The sequence below is a fragment of the Zeugodacus cucurbitae genome, chromosome 3 (assembly GCF_028554725.1).
Source record: "Zeugodacus cucurbitae isolate PBARC_wt_2022May chromosome 3, idZeuCucr1.2, whole genome shotgun sequence".
Taxonomy (NCBI): domain Eukaryota; kingdom Metazoa; phylum Arthropoda; class Insecta; order Diptera; family Tephritidae; genus Zeugodacus; species Zeugodacus cucurbitae.
The window spans coordinates 24,127,272-24,143,649 of record NC_071668.1 but is presented as its reverse complement, the minus strand read 5'-3'; the positions used below and the strand labels follow the sequence as shown (position 1 = coordinate 24,143,649).

The 16,378-nt window shown below is 35.4% G+C and overlaps 1 protein-coding gene across 6 annotated transcripts in view; it reads left to right on the top strand.

Moving 5' to 3' along the window:
• The window catches only part of LOC105214799 (probable inactive serine/threonine-protein kinase scy2), a 79,361-nt gene extending 68,391 nt beyond the window's left edge, over positions 1-10,970 (top strand). Inside the window, exons 1-7 of one of the 6 annotated variants that reach the window (XM_054226578.1) lie at positions 2,791-2,809; positions 2,913-3,952; positions 5,218-6,192; positions 6,337-6,450; positions 8,453-8,662; positions 9,410-9,762; positions 9,826-10,970. In XM_054226578.1, coding sequence (XP_054082553.1) covers positions 2,953-3,952; positions 5,218-6,192; positions 6,337-6,450; positions 8,453-8,662; positions 9,410-9,762; positions 9,826-9,864 — 2,691 coding nt within the window. In that variant the 5' untranslated portion in view covers positions 2,791-2,809; positions 2,913-2,952 and the 3' untranslated portion in view covers positions 9,865-10,970. Of the gene's footprint in view, positions 1-2,790; positions 2,810-2,912; positions 3,953-5,217; positions 6,451-8,232; positions 8,371-8,452; positions 8,663-9,409; positions 9,763-9,825 lie in introns of those variants that run through there. The other 5 variants (XM_029042031.2, XM_029042032.2, XM_029042034.2 and 2 more) reach the window with 5 other exon arrangements.
• Positions 10,971-16,378: the final 5,408 nt, after the last annotated feature.

Sequence of the window (16,378 nt, the reverse complement as noted above, 5' to 3'; positions counted from 1 at the left end):
TGAGAAACCGCAATGTCTATAGTATAATTATTGAAAATTCAATTCATTGCAACCAATGCAGCATTTGCCTGCTGTCACTTTATTCTTGTACATGACTAACACAAGAGTTCAAAAGACGATTGACTGTAATGCGCCCAACAACTGCGTGGACTGACCTGCTTGTGGGTTGTTGCCCTAAAGAATCGACAATAATGCACCAAAATACACACAAACAAACTTGGAATTAATATATGCATGCGTACTTACGTACTTACGTATGTACATATCAATATGACTCTTGTCTAATTGACTGCTACGTAAAGCTACTGTCTCAGTCTTTGCTGACAAGCAAACAGACCGTAACGTACCTTTGCTGAACTTAAATATGTATATAAAGCATACGGACTTAAGTACTTATGCATGCTTGCATATAAGTATTACTGTATGTATGGACATATGTATATCTGTCAGCGGTAGGTAATTCCAGTCGACCAGACAACACGACTAACAACGACCTTTCCAAACTGATTGCCGTTCTGTCGGTCCGTTATGCAGTTGCCGCCTGATGCCTTTGTCTGTTGGATATAATGTCTACCGCATGTCTTACCTATGCAAGTACTTACTAATATATGTCGACGATTAGTATCTGAACATTTGTGCCAGCTGGATTTTGTGTGCAACAGGCGTTAAATTTCCAAATAAAAATACGTTTTCGTAGGCGGTTGTAAAGTATTTTGTGTGTCTTTGTTGTCAGCGCTATTACTGGAACGGCATGCTGAGTGGCGGCTATCCATATGCTGTAGTGACTTCCTGCAGTTAATAACTCAGGCACAAATTTACTCACACACACACACACACATGCATATGTATGTTATGTTCATTAGTATGTACAAATGGCAATAAAACTATGGTCGTTTGTGTACTTCAAAGCGCAGTAAATTGAAACATTCTTATCTACCAAATTACTTGCAGCAAAGCGTTATTTTGAAGTCAAATTGTCTTTTCAAAGTTTTCATGACTCATTTAACTGCGGAAATACATAAAACAGTTTTTGAGCTTTTTCCCCTCGTGTGTTTGAATTTTACCGGATAAGGTGAATACAAAGTCATTTCACTAATCTTTATGTTTGAGTATAAGCTACTGCAAGGTAGAGTTGAATTTAATCAGAGCTACTCTCTATATTCTGAAGCATAATAATATGCACAACGATTGCGCTCCTCGCGCCCAAATGACGCGGGGTCGAAAAGAGGGTTTTTTTTAACCGTCAAGATCTTAAACAGCTCAGCTAAAGAAACAAACAGTTCAAGAGCAAAGATTTAGAATTACCTTAATAAAGTTTTGAGAAAATTATTTTTAAGAGAAGACCAAATTGATATATCTGAAGATCACAGGTGCTGGAATGAGGGTTCGTTTGACTCAAAATTTGTTCCTTGTCTGTTTCGTACAAATCTGGATCTATCTATCTATCAATATCGCCTATTGTTAGAAATTAAGTCTAAATAAGAAAGCAAGCAAGTATAATAAAACTACAAATAGTCTAGTCGGGAATTAATCCCAAACCTATTCCAAATATGGGATCTATAAATGATTACTTCAGAAATAGTTCACCTTTCTTTTCAAAAACATACCTTTTAAGAACAATGTACTGACTGTCGCTAGAAGGTGTGAAAAGAGTCCCGTAGGCTTTAATTTTAAGATTGTACAACTATAATGAGAATTTCCATGGTAAAACATTACTATTTCAGCGATATTTTTCCTTATTAAGTTGAGATTTCGAACATTTTTTTAACCAACTCAATATTTAGCGAATGCCAAATATCTTCAAAATTTACTTACTGAAATAAAGTAAGGGACAATTTTATAATAATAATTTTAATAATTCTATTCAAATAATCTTAATTGTATGTAAATAAAATAACGCAACTACCAATTCATATTTTTCGGCTAGTTCAAATTTAGTACTAAGAAAATAATAATAAAAATAATACATACATATTTAACTTTATATATCTTCCGAAATAATTATGAATACTATTAAAATTGGTCATTTCTTTGAAACCTGATTTTTCAAATCGAACTATCCATAAATTCAAGCAATACAAACTTTAATGTCAGTTCCTTCTTCTTCTTCTTGACTGGCGTAGACACCGCTTACGCGGTCATAGCCGAGTCCACAACAGCGCGCCACGCATCTCTCCTTTCGGCAGTTTGGCGCCAATTGGTAATACCAAGTGAAGACTAGCCCTTCTCCACCTAGTCCTTCCATCGGAGTGGAGGCCTCCCTCTTCCTCGGCTTCCACCAGGGGGGACTGCATCGAACACTTTCAGAGCTGGAGCACTTTCGTATATTCGAACAACATGACCCAGTCAGCGTAGTCGCTGTCTTTTTATGCGATGGACTATGTCTATGTCGTCGTATAACTCGTACAGCTCATCGTTCCATCGTCTGCGGTATTCGCCGTTGCCAATATTTAAGGGACTATAAATCTTCCGCAAAACCTTTCTCTCAAAAACTTTAAGTGTCGTCTCATCGGATGTTGACATCGCCCACGCTTCTACACCATAAAGTAGGACGGGAATGATGAGGGACTTGTAGAGTTTAGTTTTTGTTCGTTGAGAGAGGACAGATCCTGCTTGGTTATATCCTTCACAATTATTAACTTACACATGCATATGTACATTGTGTATATGTATGTGCGTATTTCAAATATACTCTAGAATATTACCTTTGAATTAAATTTAAACTTTTACCTTTCTACTCCTTTCAAATTAAATTTTGAAATTTCCTTTTGGCCTCCGTTTTAAAATTAACTAATATTGAAATTTATCTGTACTTCAATATTATTTAAAAAAAATATTTTCAAAATTATTCTATATTAATTACACCAGCTTAACCTAGTCACTAACATGCCTCTTCACTTTATTGTTCACAGACGCGGTCTCACCCCACCACATAGAGTCAAATCAATTTCTATGGCTACTTTCACACAAGATGATGTCGATTTTCTGAAAAGTCATGGAAATGATGAATGCGCTAAAACCTGGCTGGGCCTTTGGGATCCCAAGCGTGCCGTGCATCAAGATCAGCGGGAATTGATGATTGACAAATACGAGCGTAAACGTTACTATTTGGAGCCAGCTAGTCCACTTAAATCTTTGACGAATGCGGTTTCGCTCAAAAACGGTTCGACGTCAGGGGCAACGGGTGTGGATGTGGCAACAACATCAGGCGTAAGGGCGGCTACGACAACAGGTAGCTCCTCAGCAGCAACAAACGGCAGCAGCACTTACAAGAGCAACGGTGATGGGCAAATCGATTTTGCGCACGTGTCTAATGGTTTTGGTCATAATGGGCACAATACCAAAAATCAATATAAAAATGGAGAGCGTAGCTTTCAATTGACGCCGCCCAGTACACAGCGTACCACAATGAATGGTTTGCATAAATCCGTCACTACGACATCGGTGTCGGCACCAAATAGTTCGGGCAAGTCAACGTCCGCCATAAGTCGGCCACAACAGCATCAACAAAACGGCTACAGCCATTTGCAGGATGCGTTTATGCCGAAAAACAGTAATCTAAACAACGGCAATGGCGGTAGCAATCATAATGAGCTCAATGTCTTGCATATGACATCCAGCCGTATGTCGGACAGTAGCAGCTCGACAAGTGTGAATGGTTTTGGCGCGGACGCAGACTTTGTTGCCGATTTTGGTTCGGCGAATATTTTCGATGCCACAACGGTGAGCCGTAACAAAATAAGTTCGCCTCCAATATTGAATGGCGGTGTCAGTGCGATATCCAGTAACTGTTATGCTAGAATACAACCATTGAAGAAGCAACAACAACAATACCAACTATTAAATGGCCATGGACAGACGAATGGTCATAGCTCTCACGGCGATACGATCGACAATGGTACATCGGAGAATTTTGCCGATTTCGAGCATGCGCCCATTTTCAATGCGGCTGGTAAGTACTTACATACAAGCTTGTTTGCAATATAATATAATCGACTCTACTCATTTCTCTCTACATATGTAAATGTTTGTATATAGTATATGTGAATTTGTAATGCAGCGATAACCCACATTGAAAATCTGTTCAATCTTCGAATTTTAGTCGTTGCATTCCTCTGCGCCTGTTTGGCTGTGGTAGCTTTAACACAAATAGCTCAGCGCTTAACTTGAATAATTTGATTCTCTCACATTTTTTTGTCAGGTGCTAGTCAAAATAAATCAAATAACTTATAATAATTATCATTTTCAAATCATTAACCATTGATAGATACATATATTTAGTAACACTATAGACACTAAACTAATATATCTGCTCTTAAACATCAACATAACCATGTTCAGGAAGACAGCAAAAATTAGGCAATATTTTATTAAAGAATTAGAATTAGAAGAACTAGAATTGTATTCATCGACTACCTCGAATATTTCTGTGTGTTGTAGAATCAATTGGATGTTGAGTTCAAAGTTAAATCTAATTGTTAGGTCAAAGTAAATGTGAAGTTAGCCGAGATTTCTCACAAAACTATTCATTACACTGAACATAACTCGGATGGATATTGGACAAAATTACTTTTTCCGAGAGATTAAGACATAAATAAAAAAATGCATTTCCGATTTTCGAAGTTAGCCCAAACAAAACTACTTTTTCGGGGGATTGAGACATAAATAAAAAAAATGATTCTCCGATTTTCGAAGTTAGCCCCAAATTCGAAATTTTTATTCGAAGTTCGAGTTTTCAATAATGATTACTACTTACAGGGTCAAAGTAAGATCTTCAAAAAATAGCATCTGTCAAATAAGCTTGGTGGAAAAATTATATACATCATTGAATTAAGAAGAATATATAGATTATCCTGAAATAGTATATCCTGAAATTAATAATTAATATTAAAAAAAAACTTTTTTCGAACTTCGAAAACAAATATTTCGATTTTGGAGGCTAATTTCGAATGCAATTTAAGAAAATCATATTATATTATATATAAAAGACTCATGATCCATAAGGTTAGTTATTTTGTATGAAGCTTGCCATATTTATCAATATTCTGTGCTATGACTAACGGTTATTCATCATATTTTCTAAGCATACGAATTATAAATTGGAAACATTATCATTTCATCTTCTTCCAAAAACACACAACTTTTGCACTTTCACCTCGATAGCTGTCATTGTGTTTTGCCTTCCTTTGATACAACTTATAATTGTTTTCCATACAGCCAACTTTAGTTTTGTCAGGAAGACTGTGATTAAACGTTGCGTCGGTGGCCAGCAAAAAGATAGTAAACCAAATTCAATATCAAGTGCGAAAAGTTCGGATGTCGGTAGCTCGCAAAAAGACAGTAAAAAGAATTCTGTCTCAAGTGCGAAAAGTTCGGAAGTTCACACCGATATTGGATCTACCCCACAGTCTGTATCAGCTACAGAATATGTGTTAGATAAAAATCTATACGCCGACATTAGACAAGCCTCAACACATTCTGGAACTGCCAGCACCAGTGACACCAATGGCAACCGTAAATCGAGCGTAATCATTGTGGAAAATGTCAGTAATATTCCAATGGAACCGGCTAAAATCTTGAATAGTGTAGAGAAATCACCGCAAGTGCTTGGTGCAACAATGCAAAATGCCGTCAGCGAATTGACATCGCAACTGAGAAATACACAATCCTGTCTACCACCGGACCATTGTCCGACACCACAACAAGCTGATTATTGTGCCTATGGTTCACAGGTCAATTGTGTGCCGCAATCGCCTGATATGTGTAATCAAGCACTCAGTCAACAGCCGAATCAAGATCAGGGCAATTACTGTGCTGGTAATGGTAATGTGCCGCAAATGGATTGGTGTCAATATGCAAATAGTCCACCCTTTTGGCCACCCAATAATCCAAATATGCAAGGCAATACACCCATGGTATCAAATGTTGCGCCCGCTCCGAATTCCCTAAATGCCGAGCCACAACAGTGTCCGCCAATATTTTGCGCGCAACCAAAATTTTATGGTCCGACAGGCTTTGCCACACCCTGCTCCCCAAATATCTGTACACCACCGCCACAAGTGGACGCTACTGTCGCTGGTCTCAGTTATGCCGCCATACCACAACAGACCATTATAAATACAGCGCAGAATCGACCACAACATGGACCTGAAATCAATGCCGAAGCATGTTTGGAACCAACACCATCGTACAGTACGTTATATAATCGATCTTACTGTCAGCCACATGCGTCTGCATATTCGAATCCATTTTTACAACAAACACAAATGCAACCGCTGGCACCAATGCCAGTGCCCCCCGAATGTTACAATCCGTTTCATCCAAATTGCATTTCAGGAAGTTGTGCGAAGGGTTGTATGCCAATTAATTCAATACCCGTGGGGGATCCAATAATAGATCCATCCTGCAATTTGCACTCACCTTATAGTAATTGCTTCTGTAGCAATTGGTGTAAGTTCTGTTTAGTTCTGTTTTAATTTGCCGTTCATTTTTGCTACTCCCGTTCGTTTGTGTTTATTATTATTATGGTTTCTGTTTTTTGATTATGCTGCTTTTGTTCGATACGTTGTTGTATTGTTTAGTTGTTGTTGCATATTTTATTTTATTATTGCTTTCGTTGTATTCAAGTTGGCCATATTTATTCGTTGCTGCTTAAACTTTTAAAAGTGTAACTCGCAACTTACAATTGCAAATATTTAATTTACTCTTTAAACCCAGTGCTCTGATACCTTGACCAGCCTATAAGATAAGGTTGCTAAATTCAACTTTACCGCGACGAATTTTTTATAAGTCGGGGATAGATCGATTTCAATAATTTTTCGTGTCCAACTTGTATCAGTTGCCATGTTTCAACAACGACCTCACTTAGTTTAGGTTAGTTTAAGTGGTTGTCTGTCGCCGCACTTTGGCCTTTGGGAGGCTCATTGTGATACCATCGGTACTGGAATCCACTCCCATATTACATATGTCTTCTTTGAACCACCCAGTCATGAAATATTAAATAATTCCGCCATTCCGAATTTCCGCCACATCATCGAGGAAACCGCGTACGCAGAGCCTTACATTCGCATAGAAGGATCTGCATCTGCATCTACTCATTGGCAGCTTCTACAATCATCGATGTAAGGTATCCCAGTCTGCTGGCGTGTTTCCAAATCAGACATTGACCTGTTAACACCCCTAATAAAGTTCTTACTTTTGTCGATTTCTAATATATATTAAGAGAACATATAGTATGATTGGAGTGTACTAGATTTGGTTGATAATTAGCCGGTGGTATATGAAATATGAATCCTTACGGAGCGAATCCACCTGAGCGCACCACTCGTTCTTCCTTTTTGCTTTTTGACGCCAAATGGAAACACCAAGTGAAGCCAGGTCCCTTTCCAACGGAGTGCAGGTCGTCCTCTTCAGTGTTTTTATCCATCCGTACAACATGACGTAGCCGCTGTCTTTTTATTTGCTGGACTATGTCAATGCCGACGTATAAATCATACAGCTCATATTTTCATCGTCTGCGGTATTCGCGGTATTCGTTAGAGGACCATAAGTCTTGCACAAAACCTTTCTCTCGAAAACTCCTAGTGTCGTCTCATCGGATGTTGACATTGTCCACGCTTCTGCACCATAAAACAGGACGGGAATGCTGATCGACTTTTAGAGTTTGATTTTGGTTCGTCGAGAGAGGACTTTACTTTTCAATTGCTTACTCAGTCCAAAGTAGCACCTGTTGAACTTTGGTTTCTTTTCAAGTTTGGCGTTTAGTTTGTAGTGAACACAACTGAATTACTGCGAATATCATTAATAGCTCATATGTGGTCAAATATTAGATTCGAATATCTGAATACCCGAAAAATCCCAATTAAATTGTCAGATCTAATTAATAAAACTCTTATTAAATTCTAATCAATATTTTTTTTCCAAATTGGAAGGGTTAAATAAACATCAATTTTGGAAAATATATTGCATTTTTGCTTCGAATTGAGGTCTGAAATTTTTTCTCCACACTCAAATCAAAATATTTTGCATAAACACGTAAATGATATATAATTTTATCATTTGACACCATTTTTGTAGTAAAAAATAATAGCTAACAAGTATTTTTAGATTTTTTATTTTTTTTTTTAATTTTGTGCAAGAACGATTATTTAGTACCGTCGTGTTCAAAATGGTAGGTTTTTCGTTGTATATCGTCAATTTGCCAACTTGTTGAACTAATATTCTCCTTTATAGGCTACCTACCACAGTTTCCTGGTGCAAATGTGTATTGGGGCGATTACTGCAATTACTGTTGAAAATGCCAAATGCCATATTAATACCTGATTTGTATAAACTAATTATTTATAACTATTTACCAATTATTTTTCGCACGTACACACATTTTTAGAACTAACATATTTTTGCAATATTTACGATGGTTAAACAAATTCTTTAAATTATTAATTATTAACAGGTCTACCGATACCCAATAATAATAACAACTCTCGAACGATGAACATTCACCAGAATAATAGCCACAACAACAACAATAACAATAATGCACTTAGCTCAACACCCAGCGAGGATAGATATGCGGCACTCAAAGATCTGGACGAGCAATTGCGCGAAAGCAAAGCAGCGGCCACAGTTGTGAATGCCTATAGTGTGGACGCATTCGGAAATAGTAAGTAAACATTGAGATTGTTATTGGATTGCACTGTATAACACTCGGCTGGGTATTGAACCAAACCGGGAGATTGATTTTTGGATCAAATAAATGACCATACCCACGTTTCCAATCCTCCAGGAAATCTAAAATACACAAAAAAAGATTACATTGCTTTGGTTGAAACTACCGAAATTTTGAAAAAATAAATTCACAAAAAGGCGACTGCCTAAAAAAATATTTTTGTACCTTTCTTTTTTTAACTTTTCCGACTCCTTCGAAATTTAAAAAAATGGTAAAAATTAAAATTTGGAGATGAGACTCGTTCATGCGATAGATATGTCTATAAAGAAGGCTCTCCAAAACTTTCCGATAAATCGTTCCAATAAAATGGATAATTCGTGGTTATCGTTTTGATAAAGACAGTTTGGAGATAAACTCATTTAAAGTTTCGAGTCAAGCCGAGCCAGTTTGGATGTTGCGTCAGAAAAATACCTGTATCTCTAAAAATAATTAGAATTTTTATTTGATTGATTGTATTCTTAAAAAGTTAAACTTAAAAAAAAAAAATAATTTTTTTTATTTCTACAACAAAATATCTTCTTAATTATAGATAAAACTCAAAGTCAAGTCAAGGTAAACAAGCAAATATTTGTCACACCTCAAAACGTGATGATTCTTATATTAAACGATTAGTTAATGTACTGTAAACCCTATTAACTACACAATTAAAATGTTAAAAAATAATTTAAATTTTTTTTGCAGCTGGCATTAGTAACGGCGTTAATCCCTTTAAGCATCAGCAGGCAAATCCGTTCCAGGCAGTCAATCACGGCACATCGCCAACAGCCACACAAAACTATTTTGGTCAAATGACAGTGATAACGAACGGCAATGGCATGCCGTCACACGCACCAACAGCCGCCGCCCAATTCTACAACTACACCAATGGCTTTGGCAATGCAGCAACTACGGCCGGCACAGCGACTGCTATGTTTCCGCACACTGTAATGGCGGCTGGACCAAGCGGCTGTGGGTTCGGTCTAGGTGCACTACAGCCAACGGCGATTGCGGCCACTGGCGCCGGAGGCGGTGCAGCTTTCAACAATCCCTTTGCGGTATGTAGCCATTAATTGTTTTAATTTTCTTAAATAACTGAATATTTGCTTTACCATTCACAGGCAAGCGGCGCGATGGCCACCAATAATCCCTTCTTATGAGATATTTGCGGTAATCGCTATGAGACGGAGCCGAAGCGCAACTACAAAGCGCATCCTTACTAAATCTATATAAAAAATATTACTTATATATTTAAGTGGAATTTTGTGGGCCCAGCGTGTGGTACTGCAACAAGGACAGCACACATACTTGATTTCCAGGAAGAATAGTTTAGTTTAATGCTGTGGCGAAAGTTGATAATGTTCATTAAACCAAATTAATTGTTTCCAAATATATTTAAATTGCGAACGTGCGTATGAAATTTATATATGTATATATATAATTGTTGTATATATACATATATATACGAAAAAAAAAAAAAACAAAAACAAAAATTAATAACGATACTTTTTATGACAACCAACCAAAAAGAAGTAGAAATGATTTGCCTGAATTGCTCACGATTTAAATTGCTCAGCGGGTGTTTAAGAAACTCCAAAAAAACGGAAAAAATTTAAAATAGTGAAAACATTAAAATATCTATAAATAAAGCGTAAAATAGTCCATTTCATGCGGAGTAAAAAAATTTAGTAGGCGTAAAGCTCTTTTACATACATCTACAACTAATAATATGTATGAATAATCGGATAACTTAATATGCATAAATTCGTCTATATAATTACAAAAACAAAACGAAACACTTATACACACATAATCAATGAAGATTTGGAATTTTAGTATTGGATTTCCTTTAGTTTTGTCGAACACAACAACAAAAGAAAAACTTTTGCTGGCCATTGAAAAGAACAAATCCATAGAGTTATCGTACATACAACAAAAATGCTCTAGCAGCTGTATAGAACAAAATGTAACGGAAATGCTTTAAGATGAAACTAACTAAATACTAAATAAAATATACTTAGGTTTAACAGCGACCTAACAAAAAATGTAAATTTTCAACTAGAAAAAGTGAACTGTAAATCAAAAATGTTAAATATTAAATATTAAATAGAAACGTTGCATAAATAAGTGAAATGAAATATTTTGATTATTATGAAAACAAAATAATAATAATAATTAGATAGCCACAACATGTAGAAAGTTTTGCAGAAATCTCATATGCGGAAAGGCGGTTTCATAAATGTAAAATACAACAGAAATGTTTAAACTTACATACATACGAGTATATGCATATATATTATCGCTTTACGAAACAGTTAATTTAATCGATAAGCTTTGTCCAATGTGGCTTTGTATAGTTACCAAATGTTAATACATTCTTTATTTTAAAGCGCTAACGAATTGAAGTTTTAAAAATTTGTAAATGCTTCAAACGATCATTCAAACAACCATCAAATTTCTTAATTAATATTTATTTTCAAGCAAATTAGATATAAACTAGAGTATGTGCGTGTGTATGTTTATTTACCAAATTAGCTAATACTCGAAACACCATTTTATTCGCCTTTTATCTTCTGGTATATGTATGTATAACGTAAAATAAATATAAAAAAATTTGTATTCTCTTTTGTAAATTAAATATATGTATGTATGTATGTATACACGTACGACTTTTTTTAATTTTCTATTTGTTAGCCTATTTTTTCTATTAATGCAATATTTTTACGTTACTTTATAGTCTTTTCATTTGTAAGCACTAAATTTTATTTTTACATTTTTAACGAAATATATACACACACACACATCATATTTAACATGTGAAAAATACAATTGTTTTTGTTTTATTTAAACTGAAAAATATAGTAGTAGTTAGTGTCTCGTTGAATGCTATAATAGTTGAAATAAAGTGGATATGGAAAAATATGCAAAACTTGAACCTGAAAATCTAACAGGCATGTTCTGCATTTCGAAGCGTTAAAGGTTGGAAAAATAAAGCGCTGCCATTATTTCTTCAATTTATTGTTAGCAAAGTGAAAAACTGTGTTCCATTGCGATTCCAAAATATTTTGTCAATCGAAGTGCAGTTCATGCTTGAAAATCTTTCCGTCCAGGTGTTTTGTTATTTTCAAGATGAAAAACTTAAAATAATACAATATTTATGTCTACTCCATAAGCTACTAAAAAAATTATATTTCTGACACAGAAGACATTGTTTTCCCAAAAAAAAAAAAAATAATACTAGATTCCAAACAGATTTTGTAAATCTGTAATGATAAATGGAAATGCAATATGGTCAAAATCTTTCGAAATATCAACAATAACAAAATAGAACATATGTAGTATGCTGAGAGCTAGAGGTGAAGGGTTTTGACAGTTATCAATGGTTGTTTACACTAGATTTACAGCCACGAAACCCATTATTTCGACGGGTATGTTAAAGTGCGATTTTGTTGTACTTGATTACCAAAACTTATTTTATGTAATGTTTTACTACAATTTATTTCTGCTTTCTAATATCTTACTGAATAGGTATAAAAACAAACAATTTAAAGAGTTCACTGTTATATTAACAAAAACAATAGTTCAAATAACTTTTTATACTCTCGCAACAAAGTTGCTACGAGAGTATTATAGTTTTGTCCACATAACGGTTGTTTGTAAGTCCTAAAACTAAACGAGTTAGATATAGGGTTATATATATCAAAATGATCAGGGTGACGAGAAAAGTTCAAATCCGGATGTCTGTCTGTCCGTCCGTCCGTGCAAGCTGTAACTTGAGTAAAAAACCATAAGAAGGTTAAGTTCGAAAATGGGCGTAATCGGAGCACTACCACGGCCACAAAATGGCGAAAACCGAAAACACATAAAGCTTCATAACTAAGCCATAAATAAAGCTATGGAAATAAATTGGTACAAAGGGTCGCACTATGAAGGGGCATATTTGGATGTAATTTTTTTGGGGAAGTGGGCGCCACAAATTGGTTTTTTGTACATATCTCGCAAACCAATAGATTTATAAAAACCAAACTTTCTGCAGTCGTCTTTTTTAGCCACTTCTTAATACAGTTCAAAAATGAAAGAAATCGGATAATCACTAACGAAAAACGTCAGAAACATTAAATTTCACATTAGAAATGGCAGATGGTAGCTGCATTCAGAGTTTTTTACAAAATGGAAAATGGGCGTGGCGTCGCCCACTTATGGGTCAAAAACCATATATCAGGAACTACTCGACCGATTTCAATGAAACTTGGTTTGTAATAGGTTCCTTACAGCCCAATGATATTTTGTGAAAATAGGCCAAATCGCTTCACAACCACGCCTACTTCCTATATACCAGAACTTTGAAGACATTCTGAATCGTTTACTTTACAATATATAAAGTAAGCACTAGTGAAGATATAGGAACAGAACTTTGGATAACGTTTATAGTGTGGCAGCCCCATTCTAAAAATCGCCGAAATCGGACCAAAGGTTTTCAAGGCCCCATATATAGAACATGAGGACATCGGTGCTTCTAACCTAATATTAGGGTTTCCAACTTTCAATGGATTTTATACAATATATATGACGAATATGTGGATCAAATTGTGTATTATATAATATTAATAAAGTTAAATAAATAAATTGCGAGAGTATAAAATGTTCGGTTACACCCGAACTTAGCCCTTCCTTACTTGTTTATTTTTTTTTTCTTATTTGACCACCTTATTGGTTCGACAGTTTGAATTTATTTAAAAGTAACGTCAACTTCGTAATCAACAACCCCGATAACCCCCGAATAACAAGTCTCGAGTAATTCCGATGAATTATTCAAAATAGCCTCCACCATATTGAATCCGCCATTATGAATTTTTAAAATTCGACACCGGATTCGTAATCAGCGACCCCGAAAACACACGAGTAGCGAGTTTCAAGCTGTCCGCCATATTGGTTTTCAAGAATTATGTCACAATCCTGATCTGATGGGGTTAAATGGACCTCGGATTCGGATTCAGCAACCCCAAAATTTTTTTTGTGGCTGTGTAATGGTCGTCAAATGAAAGAACTTTAGAATAACTGAATCAAATAGTCCCAAATAACAGTAGACATTCCAAATAACTCCTTACTTCAACCTCTTTCAACTTCAGTTCCTAAAGTATAGTTTATTTTAAGCTAAAAAGGGTGTTATTTCGTGTAGCAAGGAAGTTACAGCACCATATAGCGTAATAGAATAAAAAATAAAATATGTTTTTATTAGCGGGCAACACTCAGTTTATCAAGAACAAACACAACAGACCCCATTAACAGCTGTCATACATTGATGAACGCATTTTTTTTGTTAAAGAAAAAGATTCATAGAGTTCTTTTAAATATAAAAGCAACATTAAAAAAATTATTTATTTTATTATTTTTACTTTTCAGTGCAATGTGTATATTTTTCAACAAACTTGAAATACAATTGTGTGCATTTTTTTAAAAGCATAATTTTGGAATAGAATAAAATTGTTTTTTATTAAATATAATTATATTTAAATTTTGTATATATAATAATTAGCGAAATATAAATTACTCGCTTGTTGTTTTAAAATTAATTAACAAAAATATGAATTTTGTTACTTATGCAAGGATTAATTAACTGCTTTGTGGCCTTAATTAGTTAAGTCAACGAATACATGTTTTATTCGTATAAATTAAACGTTTTCAATGACTACATGTCTATAAAATATTTTTGTATTCGAATTTGTTTGAAAAAAAAAATTATTGCGATAACTTAAATAACTAATAAAATTAAATTTCTCATTATGCTCTATGTAGTTAAAGTCATATTGTGGAGAATGCATACATTTATTCATTACAACAATACGCATTTATACATCTGTCACATTTGTGGCAATGTATCTATTTACATGGCTAATCAAAAGTTTAAATCATAACGAAATTATATGTATACAAATAAATAAATAAATATACTTACATAAATTACCGATCTTAGTACGAGTTACTTATGCATAAACGCATATGGTAGTTGTTTTTCTGGTAAGTTGCAAAAGTTACATTGGAGTTTTATCTCCGGACATATAACATTAAAAAAGATACCTCTTCTTTGGCACTACTATCGTGGGTCGGGTCGATCGGGTTGGACGAGAACACGAAATTTCACCAGTTTCCTTTATCCTTTGCGAAGTCACGCCATTTGTACATCCCAAGTGCAGGTAGGTCCCTCACTTCCTTTGGATGCGTGTGCGCCCTTGCTTCCATTCCCCACCCATGTGTCTCGCATCGAAGGATCTTTTCGCTAGAACATCGTCTTCCATACGTACGGCATGGCCTAACCAGCGCATTCGTTAGAATGGTATGCGATTAACTATATCCATGTCGGCGTAGAGCTCATACAGTTCATGTTTCCGTCTTTTTCGGTACTCCTCGCTCACATAAAGGGCTCTAAAGATCTTGCGGATTTGCGGACAGTTCACTCGAATGCACCAAGTACGATCTCAGGTTGTCATCGTCCATGTTTCTAATTTTAATTTTTGTTCGTCGAGAGAGGGATCTGCTTTTCAATTGATGTCGGTTCCGAGCTAAGCAAAGTCCTTAACTTTTTCAAATTTAAAGCTGCCCACAGTGGCATAGTTCCCCAAGATGCGAGGAATCTTTGTGTGTGGCCTCCAAGTGTGGTCTTTTTCTTGCACTCGTTCTCCTTAAGACCAACCACTTTTGCTTGTCATCCGCCTATCCCAGTGCTTTTAGAATAGATAGTGTTAGGGTGGTTCAGATTAGCGAAACGTATAACTTTTTCCAGTCTTATATTTCAGATGACTTACCAAAGGGTAAAACATCGCCTGGTATCGACGATTCGGAGAGATTCTTCTCGATTTTGACGGAGCTAATAGTTGTGCTCAACGTCATTATACATAATCGTATGAGTTTCGCAGGGATACAAATTTAGACATGTCGTCGAATAGGCAGCTCCTCTCGCTGCTATCGAGAGGGTCTTTTCCAGGAATTGACGATTTTATTGTAAACATGTAGTCTATGGTGGAGATGCCAGGTCTAAAGCTACACTGATAACGTCCAAACAGTTTATTTAAAAAACTAAAAGATAATTATGCAAATAAAAGGATATAAAAAAGTGAACCTTTGAGAAAATTGTATAGAAGGAAGTGTTTTTTTTTCGTAAATTTAAATTTTTTTGTATAAAAACGGTTACAAATGTCGATGAGCCTCAGCCGCACTTTTCTTGGAATTAAAAAAGAAAAGTAAAATTTCCCGCAAATGTCGAGAATTCGGCTCAAAAAGTGACATTTTCAACTGAGAATAAGTTTAGGATGCAAACAGATCTCTACAAATATTTTGTTGAGTTAATGTTGGCACAAATGTCCAAGATCGATATAAAACGATTTAATCGACCAGTGCTTGACCCTAGAGACATCTATTGGAAAACGGCGGAGGCAAAGTTGTAGACCTAGTATATTAAAATTTAGTTTTATTACCCTTTCCTTTGATTTTCAATCTCACTTCGTCACCAGAACGTGAAGGGTATTGTATTTGCACTTTATCTGAGGGCTAGGGATCGATCAAAGCGCTGATTTCGATAGTTTACCACACATGATAGAGTTTTCCTCTCTTTACTACATTAACTTTTAATCGAATACAAATCGAGTTGAAATTGGAATGCAACTCTCCGCGTTGTTG